Source organism: Apteryx rowi, unplaced genomic scaffold (genome assembly GCF_003343035.1).
Source record: "Apteryx rowi isolate R43461 unplaced genomic scaffold, aptRow1 scaffold_643, whole genome shotgun sequence".
NCBI classification, from domain to species: Eukaryota; Metazoa; Chordata; class Aves; order Apterygiformes; family Apterygidae; genus Apteryx; species Apteryx rowi.
In genome coordinates this window covers 118,057-134,948 of record NW_020450920.1, presented here as the reverse complement: position 1 = coordinate 134,948, position 16,892 = coordinate 118,057, and the positions used below count along the sequence as shown (strand labels likewise).

The 16,892-nt window shown below is 42.9% G+C and overlaps 1 protein-coding gene across 1 annotated transcript in view; it reads right to left on the bottom strand.

Annotated features, from left to right (window-relative positions):
* The window catches only part of LOC112974977 (gamma-aminobutyric acid receptor subunit rho-2), a 43,713-nt gene that overhangs the window by 15,879 nt on the left and 10,942 nt on the right, over positions 1-16,892 (bottom strand). The window contains exon 2 of the mRNA XM_026084509.1: positions 14,699-14,805. Within this exon, the coding sequence (XP_025940294.1) occupies positions 14,699-14,805 (107 nt within the window). The remainder of the gene's footprint in view (positions 1-14,698; positions 14,806-16,892) is intronic.

Sequence of the window (16,892 nt, the reverse complement as noted above, 5' to 3'; positions counted from 1 at the left end):
CATGCAAACAACCATTCTTTTATACCATCTGCATTTTATTAGCGCTATTTCTGAGCTTATGTCATACTTTTCTGTCCATGATTCTTCAGGAAAGGGGCAGAGGAAAGAGTCAGCGAATAACCATCTAAGGCACCTTTTGAAACACTAAATTCTCTTCCCTTTTGCATGTGCTGTAGTGTTGGCAGTCTGTCTAGCAAATCCAAAGCTTTGATGAAACATTTGCATATGTTTTTAAAAGCTGAGCCATCCCACCATAAATTTTAGGTCATTATGGATGCATTTAACCCAAGGAACAGGGGCCTGAGTAGAAGAAACTGCAAGCAATAAGCTCTCACTTGTGGGTTTCTCATTCCTTATCAACAAGACAAGCTACATTAATCTCTCAAGAGCTCATCATCATTTTCATTCATATGACTCATTAGATGTTAATAGTTTTTCACAGCAGTTTTAAAATTAATAACCAGATAATTCACAAAGAGTAAATAAGCAGAAAACACTCCATAATGAATGCAAACTCCTACATTAACAGAAATTCTTTATCAAAATTTCACTGCAGGCAGTTGCTCTTAAATGACCAAGACCTACTCAAGTTATTCAAGTTCCATATGGCATATCTTCACACAGCCTTTTTCCAGGGAGGACAATCATTTCTCCTCTCCCTCTTTTTCCATCCTCTCCTCTGAATCTGAATATGAACTCAAAGAGATTGAATTCTGATTCAGAATTTCACAGCATTTGCATCCAAACTGGTTCAGAGGCTCTGTGCCTGGAGGGTGCTGTTGTTATCTGTTCACTTTATTTAGAGAACTGTGGAGCATGACAAAGCTGTATATCATAAACAGAACTGATTGTCGCAGTATACCTTGACTCTCGACGTATTCTGTGACCTCCAGGTATCCTGCCTCTCCGACTGGTGCATCGAGACACCTACGGAGTGTGCACACAAAGCACGAACCACAGAAGTTAGTCAGCAGGAAATGCTGGAGAACGGTCTAGGTTGATTCACCATTGCTTTGAACCCTCAGCCTCTGGCAGCAGGTCTCACAGGGCTTGCGCCAGTGCACGCACCCAGAGTGCACATCCAAGCCTGGGCACCACCAGTGAGGGGCCTGTGGCTAAAGGTACGGATCCAAGGAGCAACTCTGCAGAAGTGCAGGGGACTTGGCCAGCAGAAGTGAGCTATCTGAGGGCTTGTAGTGGCCTCCAAGGAGGTYTGAATGGATTTTTAGGACCTACATTTTGAACTTGATTAGCAGTTAGATGGCATTTAAGAGGCACTACAATCCTTTTCTGGACCTAAACCCATATCCGTGCAGTGCCCAACACAGCAGCGTCTGCTGCTATGCCTGCTTTTAGTTACAGAGTTATCTTCCTCCAGACTATTCCAGGCTCTCTATACACTGTACACCTAACAAGACAGCTGAAAAACTGCTGTTCTGAGAACACAATGCACTTTTGCAAGCTGTTCTCCATCCTGTTATTGTATCTGCTGCAGCATGCACAGACTCCCATGCATCTTCAGGGTTTTTGAACAAAACCTTACATTTGCCTCAGCTGGAAGAGAAGGAAGAGCCAACCTGGCTACAGTAGGGAAAGGGAAATCACAATACCCAGGAGACAAGCTGATTACTGTGACTGGCCCTGATGCAGATTTTGTCAGGGCTTTGATAAGCCGGCTTCAATGAATTACAGCAGAGCATGCTGACGGTGGCACCATCCCCCTTCTGCATGCACAGCTCTAGCCTGTTACATCTGTGCCATCCTTCAGTAGCTGTGCTGGGTTACAGGCGTCTTGAAGCAAGCAGCGTGAAGCAGCACCGGGCTCCTCTGCACCATCAATTCTAATTTAAGTGACCAGTGCCCCCAGTAATGAAGCTGAAACATTGCTAACCGAGCACTTTTAGATGACTCCTAAAAGCAGACAAGTGCATACACGTCACGTTCAGATGCACAGCTGCGCTGGCTGTGCACTTCAGGCTTAAAGAAATGCCAACAAATATTTGTTTGCCCTTATTCATGTCTTGCTGGAATTTGTCCAAGTGGAAGGAGGTTTGCCTGGAATATTTATTTTCCACAGTTCAAGACAGTAATAATTCAAGCTGGTCAAAAAATTTCTGATTGCCTGAGGGGGAAAAAAGCAATTCCAATTAATCAGAATTGGCATGTTTCTCAGAAGCACAGGGATTTCAGTAAGATTTTTCACTCCAAACAGACAAGCCGGTGTTGCTTCCTTCCCTCCATCTGCTCTGTAGGATCCACAGCTCCCCCACGCCGTGTCTGGCAACGCTTCCAGCTTCCCGTTGCTCGCTTTCGCACCTTACCAGGGTGTCTGCTGAAGAGCCATAAACTGAAAAGCTGTTAAGCTTTCTGGCTCCTTCACAGCTTCCCTGGGAAGGTCAGCAGAGACCTGAGAGCTGAAAGTCCCTGGAAGGCCATCTCCCAACCCAAGACGCTTTTGAATGTTTCCAGGTGTCTCTTGCTGCTGCTAAGGAGGCCCAGAAGAACAGGATCCAACTGCTTCCAGACCATGCTCCAGAACAGAATTGTTTTTATACTTTTCCCTCAGAATATTCTGTATATCCCACTTGGTGTTCCCATATGGCTCAACAGCTAGGTCAGTGACTTTGTTTCTAGTTGCTGCATTGTCTTGAAGATAGCTAGCAACTTTCTAAATTCCTTCTGGATGTTAATTTTTTCCATTAAGCAATGAATTTAATTGCTATGGGAATATTATACTATAAGGAGTCAGTGGATGTCTGAGGAAATTCTCTCAGTCTTAGTATTCAGTCCTCTTTATTAAGCATACCTGAAACTGGTATACCCACGAAGCCAGTCTGCACTGGCTGACAAAACACAAATCTGTTGTCACAACTGCTTCCAACAGTAAAGCTGAAAAATGTTTAAGATTTTTTCTTCATGCAAACAAGGCTTGAAGACATAGGTGTGCTTCTTTAATAGGTGAGAACAATTCTCAGCCCCCTCCCCAGATCACACTGGCAACAGCTTTCAGCAGGGGTAGAGTTACATAGATTAGTAGATTCATCTTGTGCTGGGGCCTTCCAYAAGACTTTTCAGCTCACTAACCTGGCAGAAAATTAATCCATCTAAAAACAAAACCAAAAGTGGATTATTTTCTTCTGAACTGGTGACTTGAATCAGTTCAGGGAAAAATCTGTCAGGTGCATGAGCCAGCCACCAGGGCCAGAACAGATAGGCATTAGAAGGATTAGTGAGACCTCTTCTTTTGGAGGGACTGACTTAGCTACTCATGAACCAGTCCCTTCCTACCGCATGAGAAACTGTGCTCAGCTCCTACTGATCCAGCTGCAGGATGTGCAGCCAGTGGATTCCTTTTCACACCATCGTAACTCATCAAAGAGAGGCAAATCCATGGCAAAATCAAATATATTTTCTCCTTGTCTTCCTTGTCATGCATTCTTCTTCTGACTTCCTCCTTGACCTTAGAGGAGATGCTGCTTACATCCCCTGCAGATRTATCATTCCTAACATGCAATCCGGTATCCATCCACCAGGCAGTGGTTTAAACACAGCCTTTGTATCACCGCCAAAGTACCTCCTGGTTTGGCCAGATGTAACAGAGGCTTGATTAAGCGCAATTATTGTGGCAACAACTTTGCAGTATTCTGCTCCCATTCTTCCTCTTCAGTTAAGCAGCTGTGGAATATGATAAGGTCTAACAAGCAAATTAACTTACAGAGGACTATTTTTAGGGAGTCAGTTTTTAACTTCCAGTTCTTTCAGTTGACCTAGTAAGTGATGCTACATCTCCCTACAAATCTTGCCTATCTTACATATAGCATTTTAATGCAATCCTTTGAATCTGAAATTGCTCTATGAGTTTATGTGGTGGTCACAGTCACAGTTCTTTCTACTCTCTGTGATTATTTAGATCACTGAGTAAACCAAAATTAATAACATTAAGACAAAGAATGTCTACGTGACATTCTTCCTGCTCAGTTAAATGTGTGGGTTTTTTTCCTTTAAAAAAGTTAGACTTCAAACAGCAAAAAACATTGTATTTGTAATGATAACAGCCATTTTGACATGCAGTGTAACCAGTGGGGGAAAAAATGCAACTCTGCTGACAATGCCTTGTTAGTAAACATTTAGCCTTTCTTTGCTCAGATACATAGCAAAGTCATAAATGATGGTCAACGGGAGCCCTGTGCAGTGATTCAAATATTTATCTGTTATCTTCATGCCTTTAAATACCCAATGGCTATTCAGTGCAGCCATGGTTTTGATACATAACTTGGGCCTCTGTGACGGGGTCAATGCTCTGAGCAAGCCATTTGTCTGCTTCCTTCATTCCCTTGTGCTGATCCCCTTCCCTACTCTCAGAAAAGCACAGCATCTTGGAGTTCTGACGTGATCTGAAGCAGGCCCAATAATGTTATTACATCAGATGACCCAGCAGAAGGAGGAATATGGGATATTAAAACCACTGATGTCTGAGTCTCATAAGGGCTTAATCCAAACACTAGCAAGATGGCTTTCAATTAAATCTCTCAAGGACCAGCTCCATTGTATGTTCCTATGATTGATTGTTTTACAGCCCAATTCAGTTTCCTTCTCTCTCTCCAACCTGCCATGCTGTTGGGCTCTCAGAACTTGGCAGGAGCGTGGCAACATCCCTTCCTGGGGTCAGACAACCCCACGTACCAYGGGCTGACTCAGAGAGGCTCCATGGGCCAGCACAGCCCACATCAGGGCAGGCACAAGGCTGCTGTCCGTGCTGCCTCTGGCTCATGCTCTGGAAAGCATCTAGAATTAATATCATTTGTTCTTATACACTACTGCTGACATTGCAGTGGTGCCCAAGGGCTGCCATCCCAAATGGCAAATATAGTAGTAGGCATGGTGCTATCAAAAAAGACCCAGTCCCTGCCAGGAAGGATTTAAAATGTAATCACCTTGTGTTAGAAGAAAGCAGTAGCAGCCTCAGTGCTTCTCCAACATTTGATCTCCCTTGTGTCAAGGAGCTGCACAGCAAACCCGGCAAATGCTGAGCAGCTGCCCCCGCAAATTCCACAGTGCAGGAGACTCTCTGCATACGAGTACTTAATTCAGGCTGTCACGTTGGAAATCACCATCATTCCAAAGCCTATTTACTGCTTCAGTCTCCACACTTGATTGAACACCAATCACAGATTAAAAAAAAAAAATGACAAGGAAGAATAAAACAAATTTACATTTTTTCCCTCTCTTTTATTTCTTCCTTTCCTTATCCGCCCTTGAAAATAAGATACTAGGTCCATGTTCTGAAAAGATATTTCTTATCTTTTTTAATGCTCCTGCACCAAAGGCTCAATTTGGCTCCCAGATAAATGGCAGTTACCTAATCACAAGGACAAAGCCTAAGGTTCAGTCTGGAGCTGCCATCAAGCTTTATCAAACCCAAAATGAAAGGAGTTCAGTGTAAGGTGTGATGGCCTGGAAAGCCCTTAGGAGGTCTGAAGTTGGCTTTGGTGTATTGTGCATAAGTGAAATTGCTTTTGCTTTTTTTTCTTCTCTGTAGTTAATTGTAAATTTGAGGGATGATAAAACAATGAGTGGAATAGAGAGAAGGAAAATCATTTGAACTGTAGGCTCAAATGCTAAGTTCTTAATTTAGATATTACTAAGATGAGTCTGTAAAACTTGCATATCAGTGGAAATATTTACTCTGCCTTTTTCAGGCAGATTCCTACAACAATCAACAGGGGCAATCGCTGCTTTTTTTGCTTCCTGCTCTTCGTTCAGCATGCAAAACAGTTCATGAGAAAACACACAAATGAGAACAAGGGCATCCTGAGACACTGAGACCCTTTGGTGAAGGGCTGGATGAGAAGTTAGGCTGGGCAAGGCAGAGATGGTGAGGGGCCAAGGGAGCTGGCCAAAACGTTACTGTCTGGGAGCTGGTGACAAGATTCAAAAGATAATTGAGTCTGTGCTCTAGGTAATAATCATAATTAATGATAATAATTAATGCAAATAAGGGTTATTAATACTAATTCCTGTTGGTATTACAACAGCTTTGATGAAACTTTGCTGTGACTCAGAGAAACCACTCTGCATAGTACCGTGGGACCCTAATTCACAGGAACAGAAACACTTTCACAGACTGGGAAACTGAGGCACAGAAGTGAGACACTTCTGTGAGATCCTGGGAAATAGAAACCAAGCTGGGAAACATCGAAAGGCCCCCGTGACTCAAGCCTCTCTCTGTAAACCATTTTGAGGCAATAGGAATACAGGAGGAAAAGAAGAAAACAACCTCCAAAACTATTTCTCGTCAAAGGAGGCCATTTGCCCAGGCAATTACACCAGCCCTGCCTGGGTCCCGCTGCTCAGGTTTCTTGGTCCCTGTGCTCTTGACAGCCCCGTGACACTGTCCACCTCTCCCCATTGGGTGCCACGTCCCAGCTATAGACATTGCCAAATCTCTCTCTTGGATCAAGCAGCCACGACCAGCTCACCACAGCATCTCCTGAGAACAGGACACTTGCTTTCTTTCCCATTTCTTTACTGTTATTTCTCCCCATTCCAGACTTTAAAAATACTGGGGTCAAATAGACAAGTAGGGCAATTTGTACTAAGAGCACAAGCACAGGAGTATTTGCCAAAATAGCAACGTAGCAAGTAACAGCTAGGACATCTTGTGGTTTCATTAATCTTTACATTGCTAATCTGAATTATTACATAGCATTAAATCCTCAGTTCTCCCAGTCAGATTCTGTCTGGCAGCTGAAGTCACATGAATTCCCCAGACTCCAATTTTAATCACTATTTTATTATAGCTTTTATGCCAAAATTTCAAATTCTGCATGTGAAACTTTTAAGGTGAAGCAAACACAGACATTGATAACTGAAACTGAGGGTGAGGTTTTTGCATATTCATTTGGCCCATCAGTCTTCAAAATTTCTATCAAAATACAGTTTTGCAGAGKCAGTGTATGTGAGCAACACTGTAATTGTGTACAGTGTCTGAAGCCAAACAGAAACCCTGTAAAGAAATGCTCTCTTTAAACCACAGAAACAAACCCTGGGTTTCCTTAAAGGTCATCTTGGCTACAGAACATACTGTTGAATTTAACAGCTGTTGATCAGTCACAGAAAGATGTCAAGAGATTTTTGGTCTCACTAATCCCTGGAGTCAGTAGGGAACTGCTGGATGTTTAATCCCATCTCTCTGTAAACCGAAGTGTTCAACCACGGGGGCTCCAGATGCTTCACCAAATTCCCCACCAAATGCCACTAAGGATGAGCAAACAAACAAAATCTCTTTATCAAAAGGGAGCAGAGGGATGAGAAAGGCATGAATGGGAAGGGAAAAGAACAGCTGAGATAGCAGGTAAACAAAGGACAAGCAATTTAGATTACAGGGGTAAAAGTAAAAATAACCCTCATCAACCAGCATTTACTTGCCATACAAAATATTTTATAAATATTCATATTCTCTTCAGAGAGAGAAAATACCACAGATTTGTGAGCTTTCCTGCACAGAAGGATCAGCTTGCAGAATTGCAGGTGGGCACAGACCTGAATACTGAGACACTGCAGAGACCTCAATGCTCAGCTCCTCTTTAGCCAGTTCATTGCTGAAAGGGAAGGAAAAAGGATCCCCTGTGAAAGCCATAGATTTGACCAAGAGGAGGAAGCAGCACTGCTTTATTCAAAGACTGCAGCCTAGCAAAGGTCTTCAGCCCATACTTTAAGGCCTCTGAAAAGCACCAGCCAAATTCATGGAGTTATTCAGATTAAACAAGGGCTCAAATATTTATAGATCAAGGTCTGGAGATAAATTGTATAACCTTAAACTGAAACATTTCTTCTAGAAAGAGAAAACATGTCAGTATCAATTATCTCTGTCACTGTCCACACCAACATCTTGCAGAACGCAAATCCTAATTCAGAAGGACTGATACAGCCAGAAAGTGAGCCATGGACTCTTAAGAAACTTCATAAATTCACAGACCTCTACTTACAATACAGAAATGAACCCATCAATAAATTATTCCCTTTGCATCTCAGGCACAGCACAACTGCAGCTTCCAAGCAAGCTAAAGACACTCACACAGTCATTAGGAAATTTGACAATATAAACATTGGAAGTGGAAAACAGCAGATTTTCCTTTTGAAGAAGATTTTTCATTTGCATGTTGAGARGATATTTAAGTGGCCAGAAGCACAAAGCAAGGCTCCTGGGAGCACTCCTGCTCTCTCTCTTCTGTAGCTGGGCAGTAGTTGTCAGCCCCACAACTTCTGCATAAGATTTTCTTGTAATACAACAGAGCAGCATTATTGCAYCTCACAGTAAACATACCCCCTTCCAAAACTGCTTCAGCAACACACGCTATCTTTTTCTGTAAATTCCCGCATATAAGTGCCTTTAGCCCACATCAAACTTGGGTGTTGAAGAGATACTTAGGGACCAGCCTGTCAAAGTCTCTGGCTTCACGTGTGTTTATTTCCTGGCCAGGTTCACAACCCAGTACCCTCAGAATCAGCTGAGAGCACGTTCCCTCGTTTCTCTTTCCTCCGCAGTAAGCTGCTCAGTTTTGTGACCTATTCTTTAGCAAAAGCCATTACACATTCAGCTCAGATGCGGCATATAGAAAAAATCCAGTACAGAAGACCTTTGGGGAGACTCATTTTGCATCTGCATTAAGCGGTTGGATCAGGACAACAGACTGAGCCTGAATTTTGGAAGGGTTTTGACAGCACATACTGTGGTTTGTTTCGACTTGCAAGAATTCCAGTTTGAATATTAAATTTTGTCCCATGTTGCCTGGCACATCCAGTCTAGGGCTAACCTTTCACAGAGGCCCATGAAGTTTCCATTAGTCCAGTCCAGGAATGACATGAGGAAATACTTTTTCACTGTGAGGGTGACAGAGCACTGGAACAGGTTGCCCAGAGAGGTTGTGGAGTCTCCTTCTCTGGAGATATTCGAAACACGCCTGGACGCAATCCTGTGCAATGTGCTCTAGGTGACCCTGCTTGAGCAGGGGGGTTGGACTAGATGATCTCCAGAGGTCCCTTCCAACCTCAGCGATTCTGTGATTCTGTGATTCAGAACGTGCCCAACATCAAAGCCTGTCACATCCCAGCATGTCTCATTACCTAAAACCACACGCTCTGAGGAGTGGCTTGAAAGGTGCAAAGGTCCAGTCAGTTCCCTGCATATCAGAGACATGCACTAGACACAAACTTTTTTTCTTTTTTTTTTTTCTTTTTTTTTTTTTAACATTGCAGCAGGCTTTGGAAGATAGGGAGAAGTATCTTACCATGAAAATGCCTGGAGTCAGTTTTCATCCCCACTTCTGAGACTAAGACTTTGTGACATCTCTTTAATTTCTTTCTTTGGCAGTGATTTCAAAGGCTCATTGTTCCTCTTTGAGACAGTCTCCATGTCCCTTCATCATTCCTTGAAGGAGTGAGGGAGACATAGGCTCTAAGAATAAAAATATCTACATGTGAAACAAGCAGGTTTGAGACTTCTTTGCTGCTTGTGCACACCTACAGTCTTGTAAGTTTTCATAAGAGATCCAATGTCTGCAAGCTGCAAGATAGCAATCTTCAGCATATAAATACAACATTTGTATGTTATATGTTATAATTACATAACTCTAATGTATATAGTATGTATATATTTATATGTGTACATAAAAACTACCTTTTTGGAAGCAATAACCTTCTCATGTCACTAGTGGCACAGCCTCAAGGACCCTGCAGATTCTAGGTTTGTCCACAGGCTTGAGGGGCAGCTGAACCATCAGCGATCAGGACCTTTTAGGTGTGGGTGGCTTCCAGACAAACACAGCCCAGTATCTGCCACATCACTGCAGTGAGCTTCATTTCTTTGCATCTCTCACTGACAGATCGTCGTTGAGGGAGAAATGAGTTTTATTCCAGCCACTGACACAAAGCTATTGACGCTTTCATTCACCACCACCACCCCCCGWTCATCCATCCGGAGGAAAATACTACCCAGAAAGGCCAGCAAGGACTAGCTGATGTTAGGCTATGAAGAAATATAATAAAAGTACAGCATTAGGCTGTTCCTCAGCAAAGAAGATACAGCTATTTTAAGTATCAACTAAAGCTGCTTATTCACAGGCTCCCTGTAAAATATGAGATGTCATAGATGAAATGCTTAGAATGGGTGTTTAAGGAAGACAGCACAACAAACATTTACATAATCTTTAAATATTAATATTTGTAAATAATACCTGAACATCTGCTGGCTACAAGGTCACTGACATGGAGATAACTCCCCAAGGGTCAAAACAAATGCAGTCTATTTTAGGTTATGGAGGCTACTTTGAACATCAGCAAAGCAAAAATCTGTTTCATTAGCACTGTATCCGATAGCCTGTCTCTAATGGACTGATAGYAGGCAGTACAATCATGCCTTTTGGATTGTTAATAACACAATTTATATAACATTTCCTTGCTCACTTGCTCTTTCCAAAGATATCTTTTCCTGAAAAACCTTTCACATTCCTCTAATGTTCTTCTTCTGTTTCACCTTGCATAACCCCAGCATGTTCTTTCCAGTGGTCACAACTATGTTGTGCTAGCAGCTTGCTGATTGTCCTCTGCAGATGAGCAGAAGTCCCCATGGCCACCATAAATCACGTCCTCGTTTTAGTGTTTTCCATTAAAAGTTCAATGATGATGCTGTAGGGTGGTTCACCAAAAATGTTGAAGGTTAACAGCTGTCCATTATTCCACCAAGCTTTGGAACCACCACATTTACAGAACTGGACTTCATTATAGTCTAATATCACTCACAATTTCTTTATGATATTTATTTTTTTCAGAGATGACTTGCTCTTTTTCACTTGCAACATAACATTATGGGCCTGATGCAATACCATAAGGCTGGATTTTCAGTTAGACAATGGTCCCTTAGCAGCACTCAGAGAGCAGAAAGGGTCTTACAGCAGTGACCAAATACAGTCAACACCTGTCTCACAGGCTCTTCTACCATTCTTCAGCAGTAGAAAAGCCTGTATGTCACATGCCAGTCAGACTACATTAGTTTCACTGGCAGTGAAAAGCTGGAATAAATCACAGTGCCTAGCAAATCACAGTGACTGCATGATGAATAACATTATAAAAGAAAATATACGGATCACCTCTTAACAGGCTTTAGTTTTCTTACTTTTACATTCTTCCATCAAGCTCATTATCTGTCACTAAAAAGATACTACATAATTCTGTAGCTGTGCAAGAACCAGTAACATTCAAGCTACCTCCTTGCATATGTCATGCTTTCCAAGGCTGGAGTCTGAACCAAATTCTTGCCATATTTTGTTTTTTATCGCATGCACTGTAGCACAACTTTGCTGATACTCCATCTCTGTTCTGGGTAGCTCTGCGAGATGGGGTTGTTTTGAACAAAAATTACAGAAACCAGGTGCCTCCTTCATAAAAAGCCACCCTCTCATCAAAGCTATTAGGATATTTCTGAATTATATAAATTTTATAAATGCTACTCCAAGCTTCTAGGCTCTAGAGGTATCCTAATGCTTATACTGTGGAATGTAGCATAGAAAAACAAGAATACAGGGAGATTAAAATGCAGTTACATTAGAGCTGGAAGAGTAACCGTGTAACAATGCACGTGTCTGCTTGGTGTGAACTGTGCACAAAGATCATCTTCACGGGCTCCATGACACTGATAAAAATGGTAAATATTTGATCTATTTAGAGAATCATAGTGCAATGATGATAGTGCATGCCAAAACCTAAAACTAAAACTAAACCATCAGCACAACACATAACAAACCCTCTCAGCTTTCCCAGAAGCACAGCAATCCTGTCTCTGACATACATCCACCCAGGAAAAAACTCACTCTGGGTCCCAGCTATTTCCTACCAAGTCGAGGAAAGGAGCTCAAAGACGAGATCCTCTCCCAGAGCAGCCCTGACAGCCCACCCACTCCTACTCAAGCAGCCAGCAGGTCTTTTGCCTGGAATTGTGGCGGTTGTCCCAGGGAGAAAGCAGTGCTTCAATTCTGTCATCATCAGGCATTCAGAGGTCATAAGCCAAGCTCCAAAAACTGAGGTTGGCTTAAAAATCTAAAAACTCAACACACTACCGTAATCTTTTATGGTTTGGTTTTCTAAGATTTATGAGGCACACACTTTGAGGATTTTCTCCATTACCAAGACGACTAGAAACATTCCTTGTCTGTATCTTTCTTACAGTTTTTATTTTCTTTTTTTTTCTCCCCACAATGGAGGAGATCCTGCACAAACAAACAGCTCCAGGATCTGACACTAAAATAACTTTTAAAAGAAGATAAAGTGTCACAAGATTCAAGACCAAACCCATGAGAAGCACTGGCTTGGAAAGGTCAGACCACATTGCACAGATCAGATCAAAATGCGTACTTTCAGCTCTGGCCAGAAAGCACATGACAGTCAGTTCACATATGCCATTTGCTGCCATGAAATATCATGGTTAAGCAGGTGGCTGCTGCAATCTCTAGCCTCAGAGCAAAGCTGCAGCACCTGCTTACACAAAGGATACGCTTCTCCAGCAGGCTGTGAATCTCATCTCCTTACCTCAGCAAGAGAAATCATCTTTCACTGTTTTTCAGTCCTGTCAGCACTGCAGAGACAAGTCAGCTCCAGGAGAGCCTAAAATCCTGGTGTGACTCATCCAGTGTTGCCAGACCCAACCCCCTGATGAGCTGCAGGCCCATTCGTACATCCACAAGACACCCCAAATGACTGATGCCRATTTCTGCCTCCCAGAGGCAAAGCCTGATCCCGTTCCCCCTGTGCAATCAGCAGAGTTTGCCACTGACTTCACTGGTAGCTGGTTCAAGGAAGGAGTTTTCCTTAGGCAAGAGCTAGAAAAACCATTTACTGCTAAAACTAACTCCATTAACCTGAAGTGACCAAGACAAATTGTAGTCCCATACTTGTACTCCTCCTCTGACCTGGTTATTTTTTCTGCTTGTCCTATTCCCTTTAGCTTGAATTTTAATATGATGCAGATGAACCATGGTTTGGATGGCCACCCTCAGTGAGACAAGTTAGTGGTTACTGCCATCTCATGATCTGGCAAAAGGCAAGCCTTTGGGAGTCCCCTCTTTCCCACTGCCATATTTTGCAGGCTGTGCATGGTCCTGTCCACCTGGGGCCTCCAACTGCATACAATACCTACTGTGTCCATGTTATGGGCATGTAGGTATACCTGCAGGTTCTGAATGCATCCCACTATGGGACTTTCAAATCTCAACCTATCTCTGAACTTTCCTTCTCCCCTCTCTTCTGCTCCAGGAGTGCCAGTGGAACAAGCACACTCGCCTTCCCCACATGAGAGTGGTGGGCCAGGAATGATGTTTAGCACCAGAAGCACCATCTTCTGAGGGGAAAGGAACAACTCTGGCATAGACACAAGCTTGTAATAAACAGTGAAAATGGTCATCAGAGGAAAATGTATTTGCAGCCAGCTTATTATATGGCAGTGCTTCCTATCTGAATGCAGGAGAAGAATAAAGCAAAGAGAAAGTTATTGCTCCAGAAGCAACCACAGAAGGACTCCACTTTCCCCTCTTTTAAGGCCTTGGAGAGGGAAGAGGAAAAAGACAGGGGATCTACAGAGATGGGGAATAGGAGGAACCATCTGAGCTTACAGCAGGACAGGGTATTCCTAGTACTTAAGGACATATTTAGGGATCTTAGCAAAGAAGTCACTCAAAAGAGCATGGGATCTCTTTCTTAGAGTCTAGTCTTCTTGTTAGGAAGGATGAGGCATATTTAATCAGCAATCCATCTTCATGTGTGCTTAACTGTCTATTTCTTACCTTCCTTCAGAAGAGAACATACGACATAGTGAGATAAGCCAATGATAAAGCACTGCCATGTTGAGCAAACCGTGTGGGATGCCATGTGATTGCCAATAGCGGTGACAGAGCAGCGTGCCAATTAAGCAAAGCCAGACTGAATGGAGCAGGTATCAAGCCAACACCTCACAGACCCAGGCTTTGCAGACAATACCTGCCCTACAAGATTTTATGTGGTCAGAGATGTGAGACATGCTTAAGAACAGAAGATGGGAGTAAAGAAGCCTAAAAGGTTAGGTAAGGAAATCAAAACCAATGGTGAGAAATGGGACATCGAGTCAAGAAGGCAGCTGGCTGGACAATCCTGACAGTGACCATCTCCTCCTGGAGCCAAGCAGATTTAGCCAGATCAGCCAGAGAAGCCAATCCCATGACTCATTGATGTTTTCGTCTTTGAAAGGTCACGTTCCTTCCTTAATCAACCTTGCAAAGTGATCCACCTAATAAGTTCTTTACTATGCAATTTGATTAAATCAACTGAGAAGCTCATTGCAACTTCACAACTACAAGAAAACGTTAAAACCTGCAGCTTGTTCTCTGTTCCTGTTTCACTCTGTTCCTCAACAGAGTGAAATATTTACCATGATGCTCAGTCCCAAGCTTTGGAGAAAACTAGCAAAAAGGATGCAACTTTAGCAACAGAAGGAACACAGTTGTACAGAGTGCAGGTGATGAGATAAGGATGAGGCCTGCTCTGAATTACCACAAAGTATCTACTGAAACCACCCAAGCCCTTTCCATCCCACTGGTGCAGGGAAGAGCCATCTGGCCAGATGCATTTTTTAAAACAGATGAGCATAAAATTAACAGAATCATATTATTCTCACCTCCAAAAGCTGGCCTCATGATGAAATCATGGTCATCAACTCTGAGAAGCTGCTCCATCTTTCCTTTCCAAGTTTTGGTCAAGTCATGATTCTTCTTATAGATGTGACTGCAAAAGATAGCAATAGGGTTGATCTGTTGTCTTTGTACTCCAAGCAGCACTCTGAAGCTGATTTCTGTCTTTGTTATTTCAGAGTCCCTGCTGAGATTTACAACATGAACGGTAATTTTGTGAGAGCAGTCGCCCATGCTGGAAGCGGGAGAGCAGCTACCACTGCAGAGCAGACCAGCGTGACAAGTCCTGAAGCTGTTTCTCCATAGTGTTAATTCAGATGAGGCCTTCCCTGTTGGCAGCCCTGCAAGTTCAGCCTGGCTCCAAGGCTGACACTCTGCTCTCTCTGCCTCAGACATCACAGCTCTCCAGAGAGGCACTAGGACAAAAGCACAGCTCCTCATGGAGGAGCCTGGATGCAGAGCAGATAGGAAGCACTTTTCTCCTGCAAATACAATGACCCAGAATAGGCAATAATAGAACATGCAGATTCTGAACCATACATTACCTTGCTGAAACTTTGCCTGGTACCATGGTGATATCATCATGAAAAAGCTTGCTCTTTCCAGTGATAGTCGGGCAATGTCATATGTTATTCTGAGAATATCTGCCCGGTACTCATGAACATCAGCCAAATAACAGCTGTTTGTGTGGGCAGAGGGACAGCACTTTGTCTTTTCATTTTAAACAACGACAAAACTACCCATTGCCCTCCATAGCATTGGGAAAACATGGTTTTATCCAAAGTAGTCAACAAGACCTGCAATCCTTCGCTTCACTGAACTTTAAGAAACAAAAGAAACTATCTTTTTTTATCAGAAGATCATAGATTGTATCAAAACATTACAATAAGCATGAGAACAAGCCCCTGAGAAAAGTGCAAGAAAGTCACTAAAATGGCATAAGTGGATGACTAAACAGTAGACAGACAGATACTGCATACACTTTCAGAAGAAAATCCAGATCAGCATCCCCTGCTGTTCCCCAGTGGTGCAGGAAGGAAGATGAGAACCATTAAGATTCCTCAACCCCTTTGCTCTGGACTTAAGATCTGATAAAGTTCTAAATGTTTCTGACAAATGGCTAATTACAGCAACTTACTAAAAATAACAATAGTAAATAAAAAGGACAAGATGCAGGAGGGTTAAGACCTGTTTGCTTGTGTGGGAGAAAGGTTACTGGCTGGTAAAGAACAAAGATCTCTGAAGAAAAAGAAATGGACTATTCTAATAGGTACAAAAATGAGAATAAATTAGGTGGAAACATCTCTGGTGAAAACTCAGAGTACAAAACAATCATCACAACACTTAGAAGCGTATGTGCCAGCCCAATCTTGTGTGCAGCATTACTCACATGAACAGCCTCATTGAAATCAAGAGAATCAAGCCCATGTGGACAAGCTGTGCAGCATGGAGGCTAATTGAACTGCATGCCTGTAAGTAAGTGCAAAATTTGGTCAATGTTTCCACCTGGCCGGCTGCACGCCCTAGTTGCACAAATATAAAACATTGCAACTGTCCAACAATGGAGCTAAGAGACCCCTATAGTCAGGGACCATTTCCTGCAGCAATGCAAATTCATTTCAGTGCTGGGCCCCAAGGTTAGACTGCATGGAAATGTTACTGGAATTCATTTCTCCCTTCCTCTCATACATTCCCCTCTTGCTTTTCATGTTGAGTGTTTCTAAGTCCTCTCTCCTCTTTGAAGGGCTCCCCCGGTGAGCTTGTGCATAAGTTTCCCACAGGCTCCTCCAGAAGCACACCAACCTAATGAGGCTACCTTAGAAACACTCTCCATCGTATAGGGAACTACRTTGCTCCTCTTCTCCCCTCCCCAAAAGCACAGAACACAGGGAAGGCCATGGAGGTGCTTAAAGGTCAATAAAATGCAAAACACAAAGAGTATGAGCAAAGGGAGCATAAATTGCAGATCGGGAAAACGTTTCCTTCAGAAGATTCAATTCAGAAGAGCAACAAGAAAACTAAGGGGCATTGATAACTGTTACACAGAATCACAGAATCACAGAATGGTTGAGGTAGGAAGGGACCTCTGGAGATCATCTAGTCCAACCCCCCTGCTCAAGCAGGGTCACCTAGAGCACATTGCACAGGATTGCATCCAGGCACGTTTTGAATATCTCCAGA